This window comes from Oratosquilla oratoria, chromosome 26 (assembly GCF_046742065.1).
Source record: "Oratosquilla oratoria isolate Oo_2021 chromosome 26, ASM4674206v1, whole genome shotgun sequence".
NCBI lineage: Eukaryota > Metazoa > Arthropoda > Malacostraca > Stomatopoda > Squillidae > Oratosquilla > Oratosquilla oratoria.
The window spans coordinates 46,187,282-46,203,043 of record NC_134802.1 but is presented as its reverse complement, the minus strand read 5'-3'; the positions used below and the strand labels follow the sequence as shown (position 1 = coordinate 46,203,043).

The following is a 15,762-nucleotide window of genomic DNA, read 5'->3' as shown; positions in this document are numbered from 1 at the left end:
TGTGAGATGAAGTATTGGATTGTGGGTGGAGGGGTACAGTAGATGGGAATGGCTTTGTACCTTATTTTCAATCCCGATCTTTCTCAATCTTAGTCTCAATCTCAGTCTTAACTTCAGTTGAATTCTCCGTCTTAATCTCACCCTCAGTCTCAACCACAGCTGGGTTCTCAATCTCAATCTTGAAATATATATATATATATATATATATATATATATATATATATATATATATATCTATATATATATTTATATATATCTATATATATATATATATATATATATATAAATATTCCTTAGCCCAAATGTACACCTGGCATGATAATAGTGGCCTAAACGTCCGTATGTCTTGGCCAGTGGCCTAAATATCAGGTGGCCTAAATGTCCGGCGGCCCAAATGTCCGATTGCCTAAATATCCTGTGGCCCAAATGTCCAATTGCCTAAATGCTCGATGGCCCGAAAATCCTGTGGCCCAAATGTCGGATGGCTTAAATGTCCGGTGCCCCAAATATCTAGTAGCACATGGTCCAAATGTCATCGGACTGTGGCGATTTCTGTCATTTGTAAACTAACACCATAAAGCAGAACGCGACCCGGACATAAGGGCGAGTTTTGGATTTCACAACCTTGTGTTTCGACTTTACGGACATCAGTGACGTCATCATATTTCTGACGTCACAGTTATGTCACCTCAGCTCTCGCTCGTCCCTTTTCGTTGAATAAAATAAATTCGGGGTCGTCAGGAAAAATGTACAAGTCGTCAGTGTCAAGCGGTAATTGTTTTGGGTCACATGAAGAATTGTCACTCCAGAACGCCCACATGAAGAATCGTCACCCCATGAAATCCCACCTGAAGAATTGCCACCCCAGTACGCTGAATATCAAGAGTGGAATAAAGATTAGGTTAGGTTAGGTTAGGTTAGGTTAGGTTAAGTTAGGTCAGGATAGGTTAGGTTAGGTTAGGTTAGGTTAGGTTGAATGAGGGTTGTGCTTATTATCATCAACTTTACAACCGAAGATTCGTAAACCCAGGATGGCCCACATGAAGAATTGTCACCCTAGGATAGCCCACATGAAAAATTGTCACCCTGTCGAAGTCTGATGTGATGATTCTTCACGTGATGTATATATATTTTTTGTTAATGTCAGGTGATTCTGTTTAGCTGCATAGCGTCCTTTGGTAACAGCGAGATTAAACACATAAATATACCACTATCACCATCACCACCACCACGGCCACCATCACCACCACCAACACCATGATAGTCATCACCAACACTATTACAACCACCACCACCATCACTATTACTATCATCACCAACTCCACGCCTTCCACCACCACCACTACCACCATCACCACCACCAACAAAAACATCACGACTTCCACCACGGCCAAGAACAAGAGCAAGAACAAAGACAAGAAGAAGAACGGCAGTAGCAGCAGCAACAGACAAAAACAACGATCATGGGGACAGAAGCAAGGCAAAGTTTCTGAAGGCGATCCCATTGAACTGCTGCCAGCATCTTCGGTGTTTATTCCTTCTCTCCAAGTCTTGGTGAAAAAGCACCAATTTATGACCCATCTCCCCATCCCCCCACGCACCACCTCATACCTCGGACAGCAAAACAGAAATGTTGATGATATGATAACGCGAAGTTCCACTCCAAGAAAGAAAGAAGAAGAAATTGAAGAAGAAGAAGAAGAAGAAGAAGAAGAAGAAGAAGAAGAGGAGAGGAAGAGAGGGAGAGAGAGGAAACATGGAGATCTTGAGGTTATAAAACAAAAATTTTGAATCGATGAAAAAGAATATATATATATATATATATATATATATATATATATATATTACAATTTTCACCTGTGATATATATATATATATATATATATTTATATCACGTGAAAACCACAGTTAGAGCAAAAGAATGGAGACAGGGAATCTATATATTTCGATTGCAAACTGCTCTCCTCTACTGAAGAGGATTGCAGTTTGCAATCGAAATATATAGATTCCCTGTCTCCAGTCTTTTTTACTCCAACAGTGGTTTTCACGTGATTGACAAATGTGGTATTACATTTTTCACCTATAATATATATATATATATATATATATATATATATATATAAATATATATATATATATATATATATATATCTACTATGGTTGCCACCAGACGAATTTATTCAGCTGGGAAAACCCTCCCTCCATCGTTTCAGGGCTTTAGGGTTGAGGGCACACCTTAATATTGAATCAAATGGAACAATATTTATATCACTTTCTACCGTGATACAACGCCGAAGTTCAACATTATTGATGCGACAGAAAACTGATAACAAAGGGGAGACTATTTGGTAAAATTTTTGCATTCTCGCATGCAAGGCATATAGCTACTGTTGATTATTACGGAGTCACATGTTAATAAAACCGAGTGATTCGGGTCATTTTATTATTACTGTTTATATATTTTTTTATGTTTTGGTAAGCAGAATCTATTAGCTTTTCATTCATTTGGATGTTACTACTCTTCCTACCTGACAGTTCGCATTTCTTTAACAAAGTTGGGTCTTTTTTTTTATAAGCATTTGCAGCATTTTCGTGCTGAGAATATATTCAATACAAAATCTCCCTAAGTCAAAATAAAAGTAAATAAGTAAACTAAAATTTTACAAACACGCATGCCGAGAAATTCGAAATGAAAGAACGAATGAAAATATTTATTTGCATACTACGAAAAGTACCGACTCTTCAAATGTTTTTCAGTATATTTATAATAAAGAAAATTATCTACTAACTCTACACAGCTTATGAAAATTATTTATTTTGCTATGTAATCTTTTACTGATATAATCCATGTTTACATGTAGGCTACTGTATGTGTCTGCAAGACATATGCTTTGTTTTCTTTTAGTCACCCCTTGCACACACATTTTCTTTGTTCAAGTCGTGGGCAAAATTCTCGATACATTTTTCTGTAAACAACACATTTTAGTGCATAGAAAAATGTTAGAAATGTGTAAAATAATTGGAACTTAAAACCCCACTTACGTAATCATATTTTTGGGTATTTGAAGACGAGTTTGGGAGTGTACCTCTTCATCTGATTGCATCCCCCAAAGATTCAAGTACAAGCCTAAGTACTGAGAACTTTGAAAATGAAGACATGTTGAATATGTAAAAACAGATTAAGCACAAACACTTTATTCGATGTAAATATAAATCAACCCATTCTATCTTACTTTATTCTTCTTATTTCCCTCTCTGATTAGATGCCACACACCCCCACTCCCGGGTCCATCACCCCTTCGCCCTCCCCCTCCCCGTGGACGCCACTGATATGTATGAAACACATTTATCTACATGCATGTATATCCATGTATATCCAAATAATCCTTGATTGAAACTGTATGTTTTTTAATTTCTTATATCATTCTTGCTTTTGACTCTGCAAAAAACGTGTTTAAATTATCATTACGATAATGATATGATCATAATTATTCACAGGAAAAATGTAAAAAAAAAAGCTGTTGAAAGTGTGTCTTGGATGAACACAGAACATACGGAAATTCAGGATACATCTAGGAAATAGTTCCGACTTCCTCTTCTCCCGGGAAGTCGTTGTCTGTGGCTAAGGCAACTATCTTTTGTTTACCAAAACAAAATAGATCATGTGAACCAGTGCATAGATCGTCACTCAATGTAGGATATATAGTACATTCTACTGGACGAGAAACAACTCCTCAACTGACCTAGTTTATCGAATTCAAACCTTAACTAAGAACATATGGTCGACCGTCTTAACCTTTTAACGGGATACCCAACTGTTTAGCTTTATTCTAGCTGTCGTTAGACGATTCTATTAAGCTTAAGCTCTGTCCGTTACAGGGTTGTCTATTAAGTTAACTCCTTCTCGGGATGTTTAAATAGTCTGGTGGACGAGCAGGCCAGGGCGGTAGCGGCTGGAGCCCAGGAGCCATCCTCGGCTCTTCTGAAGTATCTACTAAGGTTCCTCATCAAAGCGAGATTGGGATAGGGAATGGTGGAATGTCCACAGTACCACCAATGCAGACGGAAAGCTGTGTATGTGTGTGTATGGGGGAGATTATATTCACAGTACAACGTATCAGTCTGCACCTAGGTAACTAACTCAACTCAGACACGTCACAAACGTGTCACGTGACTTACGTGTTGTTGTAGCCCGGGTGGTCGAGGTCGTGGCAGATACAGGCTGTCAAGAGGACCCCGAGATCCCGTCGCGACATTTTCTCCGTCAGCCGGCACAGGTGGATAAGTCCGTACATCATCTGGGTGACGCAGAAGCAGTGGCGGAAGTTGTGAAAGGGGTTGTTGCGGTAGTTCTCCTGCACACATACCTGTCGAGGGAAGTCTTCGGGATGAGCCAAATGAAATAAATAAATAAATAGATAAATAAATAAATAAATAAATAAATAAATAAATAAATAAACAAATAGATAAAAATAGATAGATAAATAAATAAATAAATAGATAAAGATAAATAAATAAATAAATAAATAGATAAAGATAAATAAATAAATAAATAAAAATAAATAAATAAACAAAAAATAAAAATAAATAAATAAATAAATAAATGAAATAAATAAAAACATAAATAAGAATAAACAAATAAATGAAAATACATAGACAAATGAAAATAAACAAATAAATAAAATAAAGATAGACAAATAAAATAAAGTAAATAAATAAAATAAAAATAGACAAAAAATAAAAATAAATAGATAAAAAATAAGATAAAAATAGACAAATAGAATAAAATGAATAAACAAATAGATAAAATAAAAATAGACAAATAAGATAAAATAAATAAATAAACAATCAAATAAATAAATAAAATAAAAATAGACAAATAAAATAAAATAGATAAATAAAATAAATAAATAAATAAAATAAATAAATAAATAGATAAAAAAAATAATAAATAAATAAATAAATAATAAATAGAATGAAATAAATAAATAGATAAAATAAATAATAGATAAAAATAAAATTAAATAAAAAGTGGTGCAAGGACAGTCCCACCTTGCGCATCCAAAAATACACCACAGGGCAACGGAATACACTCTTACTCTTTTCGAAAGACAAAGACATCTATGGACGAGTAGACCAGGAAGAGCACTATGTGAGGACAAAATCATTATTGGTACAACATTTCTCATGTGCTTGATAAACTCAAACGATCGAAACGTTAAGTCAGTAAAGACATGCCTGGCTCACTGTTCTTCGTTTTGCTCTCAGTGTCTCGGTGCAGGTGCAGGTAGATCTCTGTGAAATCGTTTGGATTATATTTACTGGGTTCTACCAAGTCGCTCGATACCTTAAAGCACTGTTTCCCAACCCTGAGGTCGCGACCCAAGTGGGGTCGCCAAGCGTTTATCCTGGGGTCACCTAGACATCTTGTATATTAAAATTTTTGTTGCTTCCAAATTCACATTGCTATAATATAAATCAATTATGTTAATTTCGTCTTTTATAACCTTACATTACCTTTCTTACATATATATTTATTATGCTTGTCCCCTACTTTTTACAGTCAACAACTAGTCATATATATTAACGCATATACAAATAGATTAGTGGAGTCGCGGTTATATCATGAAGATCATATTGGGGCCGTCTGAATAAAAAAAAGGTTGGGGAACACTGCCTTAAAGCTTCGAGCGGATACAGTCTTGAACTCATGAGCAGGTGGTCGTGAGGTCGAGTCCCGCAACCCACTGCGTACCTGCTGCGTTGGTTACCGACAGCCCTGCCCAGGCGGAAGAAGTGATAAAAAAAAAAAAAAAAGGCTTGCCGCAACTGACTCGGCTTTGCTCTACCAGGGGTTTCTCACTTCCCACTGCATGGGAATTTGATGGCGATTTTTTTTTTATGGAAGACAAGATCTTTGTATAGCGTATCAATGACTTGGGGGAAATGGTTCTTTTTATTGCTGCTGCTACTGTTGTTCTTGTTCTTGTTGTTCTTGTTGGTCTACCTAGGGTGTTGTTGTTTCAAAACATCAGAACAACGAAGGAACTCGACTATCCTCCTCTAGGGCTCTAGACAGATGTCCTCCACCCCAGATATCTTGGGGTTGTGTCTGGGTGTTCTGTCATTGCTATGCAGTGTCTGAGGGTATGTGTGACTACATGTAAGGAAATAGTAATCTACAAGAACTTTGTTACCTTAAGTGGCCCTCAGGAACAAAAAGAACGAACAACAAAAACATCTTGAGAAGGAAGAAAAATGGCAACAGCGCTTTGGCTAAAAGGAAATCTGACAACCATGCTTTGAAAGAGAGGAGAACTGAGAATTATGTTTTGACAGAGAAGAAAACTGATAAACATCGCATCGACCGAAGAAAACTAGCATGCACAGATAAAAAAAAGAAAAACATACACAGGGTTCTGACTGTGAAAAGAGGATCCATGAAAACTGACTGAATTATTCGACAATGAAAATATGGTGCAACAGTGTTCATTTGCATACAACGTTACTTCTTTGGATAGATTCTCAATTTCCAAGAAGTCACGATACGTTTCTGCATTTATCTTGAAGTGTCTCATGTAATTCCGATTGAGCTCCCACGGGTTTGATAAACGAATATGAACACTTAAAACAGAGGTGGATGAAATTACGCCTCTCGGCCGAATCATAAGTCCTTTTAGCACGGGAAGGTTTGACCTGAGGTCAAGTCTGTCCTCTGGTGCCACAGAGGACAGCGAGGTCAAGAGAAGTGAACAGAACTCAAAATATTTAAGGGAACAAATTATTATTTTTTATTAATGTTATGCGGGAGGCTTGAGTGTATGTAAGAAAAAAGAAAAAGTGCTTAAGAATGTAAGAATACAGAACAAGAACAAGAAAACAGAAAAGCTTGTTAAGAATGTATGTAAGAACACAGACAAAGGAAAAAAGAAAGGCTTGTTATGTAGGAACACAGACTACGAAAAAATAAATAGAAAAAAGGGTTAAGAATGTATATAGAAACACAGACTAAGAAAAGGGGCTTGTTTAGAATGTAGGCTACGTAGGAATGCAGACTGAATGAAAGGAAAAACGGCATTGTTAAGAATATATGTTGGAAAAAAAGGCTTGTTAAGAATAATATACGTAGGAAAAAGAATATTATCATGGTGGCGTCGTTACTTGTGGCGAAGGTCGAGGTTAGGGCGGTTCGAATCCTACCACCAGCGAAGTTGAACCAAGGGCATGGTTCATTCAATTCCACGCTACAAAGCCTCTGTGAGGGGCATCGTCCTAGCCTCCCGATAGGGGGGAGTGTGTGACGTTAAACCATATCACATCACTTTTTCGCCAAAATAGAATAACCTGCCACTCTTTCAGAGTGAGATATGAAGGCCCCTGAAGACATTTTGATTAACATTAGATTGTAACAGTTAGTCTTGCTCTTAATAAGGGTGTTAAGTGGCATGTCGTTGTAGTAAAGGTGACGTTCAGAATCATAAATCTATTTATTCATATCTATATTCCATCTCATCTCCATTCCATCTAGGAGGTGCTAAGATGGGAGGGAGGGTGGAGGGGTGTGGAGTGTTTTCGGGGATGAAATGGGTGGGAATGTTTTTGTGCCTTGTCCTTTTTGGCTACCCCCCTGGTAAGGGGGGAAAAGCCTTGGTATATGTATGTATGTATATTCCATCTCACCTTTTTATCTTCTCTCTCTTTTATTTTATTCAGTTTGATTTCATTTTGTCTATTCTTTGCAACAAGACTTACATACAAAAATTGATAAAGTAATAAACAAATGAATAAATAGTTAAATAAGCAGTGGATGAGGGACAGGTATAGCTGCTCATACGGAAGGAGCTAAGATAAGAATGAAACATATGGGTGATAGATGGGTGATAGACGGGTGGGGGGATGGGTGGGGGTGGGTATATGTCTTAGCCTCCTTCTGGGGGGCGGTGGTGGCGGGGGGGGGGAGAAGTTTCTAGAAGTTTCTTGGTCAGTGGACAGATAAATGGATATCTTATTTTTTATTCAATGTTAATCTGTCTGATTTAATTAATTGTTTATATTCATTTCTATCTTGTTTTATTGGTAGGTGAACATATAAATGGGTAGTTTATTTTTATTCAATGTTATTCTGTCTGATTCAATTAATTGTTTATATCTATTTCTATCTTGTTTTATTACATTCTATTCTATCTGTTCAATTATATCTATGATTATGTTTTTTTATTTTTCTATTGTAGCAAAAACATGATCTTTTCCGTCCCTCTGTTTTATATATTCTATCTATTTATCTATTTATTAATTAATTAATATTTCTATCTTATTTATTTAATCTTTTTATCCATTTATTTATTCATTTATCTGTGTATTTATCTTATCTATTGATTAATTATTTATTTGATATATTCATTTATTTGATTTATTTATTATTTACTCATTTATTCATCTATCTATTCATTTACTAGTTATTTTAATTACTGAAATAACATAAATTCTTTCATCCTTACCAGAAAGCGACGAAGAGTAACCGGATTGATGCTGAACTCATCCAAAAGACCAAGATCCTTGTACATGTGCTCTATCAACGCCAGCATCTGTGGACATCGGAGAATTACGTCACGAGGGGTGCACGTGGGTGACCTCATTATACACCGGGTAGGTCTCCACGTGGGACTAAAAAAAAAGGGGGGGGAGGGATGATAAGGGGTCTAGTTTTCAAATTTTAGGGGTCTTCGGCATGATATATCTATATACAGTAGACCCTTGATATAACGGATATCGCTATACCGGATATCAAATATAACGGACAAAAAAATCTGACCGGAGAAATCCTCGCTATAACAGATTTTCATCCGTTATAGCCATGGATCCTCGGTTATAACGGAACTTCGGATATAACGACAGACCCCTGTCCCCATATTGTTCGTTATATCGAGCGTTTACTGTAATTTCTAATCCTAATGATTTCTAATACCTGACAAACTTCGGGATATAACGGATCTGTCCGGTATTTCCATCGGTTAAAACGGATCCTCGGTTATAACGGATCTTTGGACATAACGACAGACCCCTGTCCCCATATTATATGTTATATCGAGGGTTTATTGTATATGTTTTTTGGGGGGAGTGGGGTCCCTTTATACAAATTAACATATACAAACAAATATACAATAACATGATATAATCCCCCAACTGTCCATGTACATGATCACCCTTGTTTTCTTCACCCTTCCCTCCTTGTTTCTTCTTCCCCTTTTTCCTGTTTCATCTCCCACCCTCCCGCCTTCCCTCACGTTTTCTCCTTCCTACTTCCTCCACCGCCCTCCAGTTTCCCCCCCTCTCATGCTCTCATTCTTACTTTTCCCGCCTTCCCACTTTCCCCTCCTCCCCGTTCCGTTTCCTTTCCTCCTCTTTCCATTTTCTTTCCTCCTCGTCTCTCCCTACTCACCTCATTAGGTTCCCATTGCCATACGTCGAAGGTAGGCTGTTTGACCTGCTCCGTCGTCTCGTGGCTCAGGTCATACTGAAACCAAACAGAAAGGTCATGCAGGTCATAAATCTAATGGAGTGGCTGAGATAACATTTATTAATGAAAAGAATAAAGGAATACCGGTTCAGTTGCAGGCTAGAGACGAAGGCGGCTTTGAGAAGAAGGGATCACGAAAAAAAAAAAATGTGAGGTGTGCGTGTAACAAGACAAAAGTAATGAAAAAATATATCACAGGGAGCTAAGTCAGTTTTCCTGGGAAACAGTTCTGTGTGATAGTTTCCATATAAGGAAATATCGACAAAGTACATCACCTAACATTCTTCCGCTTAGGTAGAAACAACTTCGGTGACAATCTTTTGTTTTTCAAATCTCCTAAAATCAAATTAGCTTTGTGTCATATAGTGAGGAGCTGAATGACGAACTAAAAGAAGTTAAACCTATACAAATATTAGACACATTATTGAAATATTCCTAGGGAAGAATAGAATACCATAAGTGAAGAGTTCTTCGGGTCATTGGAATTAAATTTTGGTGAGAAGATGAGGAGCCATGAAGGGGAAGTTTGGTGGCCTCAGTTCCCTGACTCTTTTGTTCTCACCTTTTTGAAAGAAGGAACATCACGTTGTAGGCTGATGACGTGCTCTCGGACTGTGCTCGGTGAAAAGAACGTGTTGGGCAGAGTCACGGCTGGTCTGTCATGGTAACAGAGGGTAACACGCTCAGTCACATATGTATACAATAGTTCAACAAGTAATTTTGTTTCTGTTAGAACAAAGGTATGTATACACAATCAGGCAATTGGTCATTTAGAAACGGGGAGGATGCATTACACGTTTTTTGAGCCACTTCTGCTTATATTTGGTCAGGTTATTTGTTAACAATATCTAGATTGGAAAGAGTGAAGGACCTTAAAGTACGAGTAATAGTAAGTAACGCTCTAAAACCATCTAAGCATAATGTCTCCCAATATAATTAATTTTTAGTTATATTTTCTATTATAATTTACACTGATTCTAACATAATGCAATTTTTCTTGCCAATAAAACTATATTGATTCAAGAGAAAAAAAAGGTACCCATGTTTGTGTATTTTTGTTGTATTAGGTTTGAACATTCGATTGTTGTCGTTCCCTTGACTGGCCGAGCAGCCCATCTCCCTGAAGAACGCCACGGCTTGAATGGGGTTTTCCCCCGCAAATCTCTTATAGAGTGTATGTTGTGTAGTTAGCGATTATGATTGTGTACAATGCAGTCTTCCATGATATGTTGTATAGTATGGGCTGAAGTGTTACATCCTTGACGGTTATCTGTGATGCTGTCATTCAGCCTCTTTTGGTAACTTAAAAGAGTTGGATGTTGGCCGTATCGTATCATGGCCAGATGGACTCTGTCCATTAGGGCAGTGGTCCCCAACCATTTTATCGCCGCGGACCGTTCAACGTTTGAAAATTTTACCGCGACTCGTGGAGTCGTGGAGTCGGGGACGTTGATAGTTCACTCCGTCAAGTAAACTTGGCGGAGTGTATGTTTTCACCGGGGTGCTAAGTGTGTACGTTCGTACGTGTATCTGTACATGTGTTAAAACATTTCGTATCTTGAATAAAAGTAGATTTCTGTCACCGTGATTCTCGTGACAAGTAGCATAATGATAGTTTGTGATCCCTATGATATATGACTGATTTCTGTTAAGTAATAATTCAGTAGTTTGGTTTTATTTGGTTTCTTGTGCGGCCCGGTACCAATTGATTCACGGACCAGTACCAGTCCACGGCCCGGGGGTTGGGAACCACAGCTCTAGGGCAGTGGTTCTTAACCTGTGGGGAATTCCCCACTGGTGGGGAATGGCGGAGTTGCCAAGTGGGGAATGACCGGTCGGACAGAAGAACCACTGTCTTTTTTTTTTTTTTTAATCGATGTGTTTTTGTTTCTTTTTGTTTGTTTATCTAATATATGCAAACAAAAATTAAGGGCCATAAAATGGCACAAAAAAGCAAAGCGTATATTTACGTACTAAACACTGCATGGGTTAAAATCGAATTTGTCAAAGACCGATACTGTGGTGGGAAATGGAGAGTTGGCTCACTAAAAAGTGGGGAATTGGAGAAAAAAGGTTAAGAACCCCTGCTCTAGGGGGTGAGGAATCAGATGGATGCAAGGTGTCTGGCATTCGATACCTGAGTCTGGTGAAGTCGACATGTCGAGTTCGATGATGTGTGAGGAAGGCGTCCCTGATGTCAGCGATCTCGTACTTGAACTTCTCGATCTCGATGACCCGTTTACTGTCTCCTAAAGACGGGGAAGACGGAGGAGGACAAGGAGTTAGGCCGGTGTGACACTATCCGGCGCGTAGCCGACGTTGAGGCTTGTTGGCCATAGCAAAGTCTCTCTCGAGTCAATAGACTTGAAAGGTTATGACAGTATTTTCACCGGGGGAAGACGGTCGTCGTTATATTAATTTCTGGCTGTCGCCAGGTGATTTTAATAATATACTGAGTGATCTGAACAAGGAAAGTCTCAAAGTAAGTTTAAAAATAAGTAAAACCAGAGTGTTCAACACGAAAGAGTTGATGGTGAAAATAATTTAACTTGCCCATATTCTGGCTGTCTCCAACAGCGCCGCATAGTGTGGCAGCGTTATTAGTCAGTTTCTTACCTAGTTTGCCAGCATACGTAAAAGGTGCTGGGATCGGGCATGATTACTTTCACAAGGTTGTTCAGTGGCTGAAGTTTGTTCAACACGTTCAACTGTTCATTCTTAATATCTATCACCTGATGAATAACCTTTTGGTATTTTATTCTGGCTGTCATTAAACGTTTTTTCAACAGAAAAGGTAGGATTATTTTGATTACCTTTACCGAGACAGTGAAGTGTTTTTTTTTATTACATTCTGGCTAATGTTGGTTGATTTCATTCTACAGAATAAAGGAAACCGTTGTTGGTTACCTGTTCCTGTTCCCATCAATCAACCAATCACAGCCAACACTCTGCGGTTTGATTCAAATTCGATAAAAAACGATAATTTAAGACTTCAAGTTGACTATATCATTGTAATCATTTGAACGGTAGCACATCGCCACTGTTCTTGAACGAATGGTTAATTGCTAAACTGTAGACAAACCACCCCTTGATGATTTAACATATAAAGAAAACACATCTTGTAAGGCATACAAATTTCAGACACACATACGTGCGCACTGACAGGCACCACGACCGTTGCTCCTCTCTATTCTACTACAATTAGGTAAACACAAAGACGCAAAATACACCCATGGTTCCACAGTGCTTGAATCATAATAATTTACTTGCATAAAATAGCATTGGGTTATATTCCCTACACTAGAGATATATGAACAATTATTGAATGGGTTATGTCAACTATGATGTTCCAAAATACTTCGATCCGTTTCAGTTTGTACTGGACAATCGTCCTCGACGTTTGAAAATCTTCGTAACCGTTATAAACTCACACGGTACCAAGGTCTATATACACCTTGCACGGTACGGCATGTTTTCGTGAGGACGCAAGCATTGTTTAACAAGAAATAATCAATACACAAGGGACTGGTAATGTCCTTTATGGCTGCAAGGACTGCATTTGCACATCTAAAAGTGTTGGAACGATCTTCAAGTAAGTATCTCATTTCAGTAGCTATTAATAACATTGGTGAGAATTGTGAATGCAAGGTTAAAGAAAATGGAGAAAAGTGGGAGGTGAGCCAGCTGTTGTTTGCGGACGACACTGCGCTTGTGGCAGGGTCAGAGGAGGGATTGAGGAAGCTGGTGGCAGAGTTTGGGAGAGTATGTGATAGAAGAAAGCTAAAGATAAATGTGGGTAAAAGTAAGGTGATGAGATGTACAAGGGGTGAAAGTGGCAGTAGACTGGAAGTGAACATTAAGGGAGAGCGACTGGAGGAAGTGGATAGTTTTAGATACTTGGGTGCAAGTGTAGCAGGAAAAGGTGGAGTGAAGGTGGAGGTAGAATGTAGATTGAGAGAAGCGAGTAAATGCCTTGGTGGTTTAAAGAGTGTAATGAGGAATAGACATTTGGGAATGGATGAGAAGAGGAGACTGTATGAAGGAGTGATTGTGCCAACAGCACTGTATGGGGCAGAAACGTTGAACATAAGAGAAGAAGAGAGAAGGAGTTTGAATGTGTTTGAGATGAGGTGTCTGAGAAGTATGGTGGGGGTTACTAGGCTGGATAGAGTGAGAAATGAGGAGGTGAGGAGGAAAACAGGGGTGAAAAAGGATTTGGGAGATAGGGTTGATGAAAGAATATTAGGATGGTTTGGACACATGGAAAGAATGAGTGAAGAAAGACTAGTAAAAGAGGTATGGAAGGCAGATGTGGAAGGAGTGAACATGAGGGGACGTCCTAGGATGAGGTGGATGGATGGGGTGAAGGGGGCTTTGGGGAAGAGGGGAATGTCTGTTGAGGAAGGAAGGGAGAGGACGGAAGACAGAGGTGAGTGGAGAATGGTTGTATATGGATGATGTTGTGACTGCATGAGGAGGAATGGGCGGGGGGGGTGGGGGGGTAGTATGTGTGAGTAAATTTTGACGCAGCCCGAAGGGATTTCTCCCCGTCCTCGCGTTATATGCAAAGGGGGACGGAGAGGGGGGGTCGCCGATTAAATGAAGCGGCCTTGCTGTGGATGTGCTGTGTCTTGCGACACTGCTTCTGACCCAGGGCGGTGGGCAGGGTGCAGGGATGACCCGTCATCCAGGAGGTGCTTAGATGAGAGGGAGGGTGGGAGGGGTGTGGAGTGTATTTAGGGATGAAATGGGTGGGAGTGTTTTTATGCCTTTCCCTTTTTGGCTACCTCCCTTGGAAGGGGGAAAAAGCCTTGGTATATGTATGTATGTATGTATTAAAGTCAGAGTATATATAGATTTATTTTTTATATTTTGGCTACATGTGTATGGTTAATGGTGCCCAGCCAATAGCAATACATACGGTCTAGTCGTTTCTCGAGCGCTGCTAATCGACTACCCAGGTCTGCTCTGAGCTCGTCTACACGGAAGACTTTGTGAAGCTGTTGGGCTACAGCTGCTACAGCTGTACTGACAGCTTCGTCTCTTTCCGGATGGAGACTATCTGCTGTCGGAAGGAAAGTATTAGTGTGGATGTAGCTGTAGGCAAATTCTTTCCAAGCATCACATTGTTCGTTTCGAAGTAACGGACGCTTCAAAATCTCTTTTGGGGAACGCCGGCAGTACCATTACATTTACAAAACCGGAAACATTTGCAAGTTTTCGCAAACGTTAATCGGTATTTACGCATTTTGTCGTAAGTAATTGTCATTAGTTTAGCTATAAATAAGCAAAGAATAATTAGACAAACGAATAAATGAATAATAAATGTGAAAGTAAATTATTGTATTGCTTAATATTTATGGCTAAATGCTTAAAACTAGTTACTGTTGTTTGCGAAAAATTATGAATATTAACGGTCTTATGGTTGCCATGGGGTCACCTTAAACTGAGCATTTAACCACTTCATTGTCGTACCTCACCATAAGAAAATTGTGATAAATGCCAAGCGATTTTATTCAGCCGAAATATGCTATCCCAGCACGAGAAGGAGTTGTATATCGGAATCTTTCTAGGCTGTTTGGTTGAGCTTGTTGTAGGTGAACATTGGACATTTATGATAGCCTAGTTGGTAAGTCACTACCGCATTTGTCATGAGGATACTGGGGTTCGAGTCCTTGGCAGTACCACATTTCAATTTCTGCATGTCGGCCTTGATGGCTTAGAATTAAAGTGCATTGTGGTTGTTGAAATGTATATATATATATATATATATATATATATATATATATATATATATATATATATATATATATAATGAGGATAAACAAATGAGGTGCACATGGTAACAAATCATTTTCATTATTACCAAGGGAATGAACACTAGCAGACTGTGAAGTCATTGTTACTATTTCTTTTACGAAAAATAATCTGAGATATATTCATCCAAATTCCCAGTACTTGTTTTACATTAATTCTAAAAATAATATGTTATCAATCTACCTGTACTTCTGCTAAATCTACAGCTGGTGTAGTCATTACTGTATAATACAATAGACATTACATCTAGTATAACTGCATAAGATGAAATACTAGTGCTAATATTAAATGTATACTGTCACCGTAGAAAAGAAAATTACTTTTCTACTGGCGCTGTTATTATAATTGGTGATGTTTATACTATTGAGGTTATTACATGCAATAGTCAAAATTCAATATCAGGTAAAATGGTGTGCAGCGACTAGGAA

General features: G+C 38.4%; 1 protein-coding gene across 1 annotated transcript in view; it reads right to left on the bottom strand.

Moving 5' to 3' along the window:
• Positions 1 to 15,417, bottom strand: part of LOC143039335 (high affinity cGMP-specific 3',5'-cyclic phosphodiesterase 9A-like) — a 30,025-nt gene extending 14,608 nt beyond the window's left edge. The window contains exons 1-7 of the mRNA XM_076209214.1: positions 15,384 to 15,417; positions 14,439 to 14,678; positions 11,655 to 11,766; positions 10,080 to 10,134; positions 9,440 to 9,514; positions 8,499 to 8,585; positions 4,180 to 4,367 (exon numbers count right to left, since the gene is read on the bottom strand). Coding sequence (XP_076065329.1) covers positions 4,180 to 4,367; positions 8,499 to 8,585; positions 9,440 to 9,514; positions 10,080 to 10,134; positions 11,655 to 11,766; positions 14,439 to 14,678; positions 15,384 to 15,417 — 791 coding nt within the window. The remainder of the gene's footprint in view (positions 1 to 4,179; positions 4,368 to 8,498; positions 8,586 to 9,439; positions 9,515 to 10,079; positions 10,135 to 11,654; positions 11,767 to 14,438; positions 14,679 to 15,383) is intronic.
• Positions 15,418 to 15,762: the final 345 nt, after the last annotated feature.